The sequence below is a fragment of the Rutidosis leptorrhynchoides genome, chromosome 10, assembly GCF_046630445.1.
Source record: "Rutidosis leptorrhynchoides isolate AG116_Rl617_1_P2 chromosome 10, CSIRO_AGI_Rlap_v1, whole genome shotgun sequence".
Classification (NCBI taxonomy): Eukaryota; Viridiplantae; Streptophyta; class Magnoliopsida; order Asterales; family Asteraceae; genus Rutidosis; species Rutidosis leptorrhynchoides.
The window spans coordinates 251,137,501-251,138,200 of NC_092342.1; the positions used below are offsets into that span (position 1 = coordinate 251,137,501).

The 700-nt window shown below is 29.0% G+C and overlaps 1 protein-coding gene across 1 annotated transcript in view; it reads left to right on the plus strand.

The window, feature by feature from the left end:
- LOC139873248 (uncharacterized) overlaps positions 1-290 on the plus strand; it is a 1,620-nt gene extending 1,330 nt beyond the window's left edge. Inside the window, exon 1 of the mRNA XM_071861182.1 lies at positions 1-290. This exon is cut by the window's left edge and continues 1,330 nt beyond it. Coding sequence (XP_071717283.1) covers positions 1-54 — 54 coding nt within the window. The 3' untranslated portion in view covers positions 55-290.
- Positions 291-700: the final 410 nt, after the last annotated feature.

Below are 700 nucleotides of genomic sequence, written 5' to 3' on the forward strand. Positions count from 1 at the left end.
TATGAAAGACAACAGGGGTACCCAGAAAGTGATCAAAGTGGGTATATGCCATAATTAAGAATGATGATATATAATAATTAGTCTCCATAATTTAAGTAACACCATAATTACAAAGTATGCATATTGAATTTTGAAGATTCACAAAAAGAAAGAGTTGAAAGTCATGGTTTTCGATACATTTTTTGGCTTTAATGTTGAAACCCTTTATCTTTTTTGCTTTAATCTTGTATTTGTTGTCCTAGAGTTTGGCTGATATGTATTTGGATAATTGTAATGTTACTTTATTTTTGTCAAATAAGAGTGATTCAAATCTAAATCTTATTTATATATAAGTTTATACAGGATGATGAATGGTTTGAACATTCTTTGCTTTTAGGTCTAACAAGTATAGTTAGTATTATAGTGTTATATCTCAAGATTACATAATTATTCATCAGCCGCGCATGATCAGTTTACAAACAATTTGTAACAGTAACTTTGTAGAAACAAACTCGATAACAAAAGCAAAGTACAATGTGCTTGAATGATCTGCATTGTAATACAGATGTACATGATCTCCGATTATCATGTGACCATTTTCAAGCATTTTTTTAAACTTGAGATATTAGAACGTCAACCATTATACAATTTATACCTATATATCATCCCACATATCTTGTGATGATGATTATTAAAGAATTCGAAGGCTTTCCACACTTTT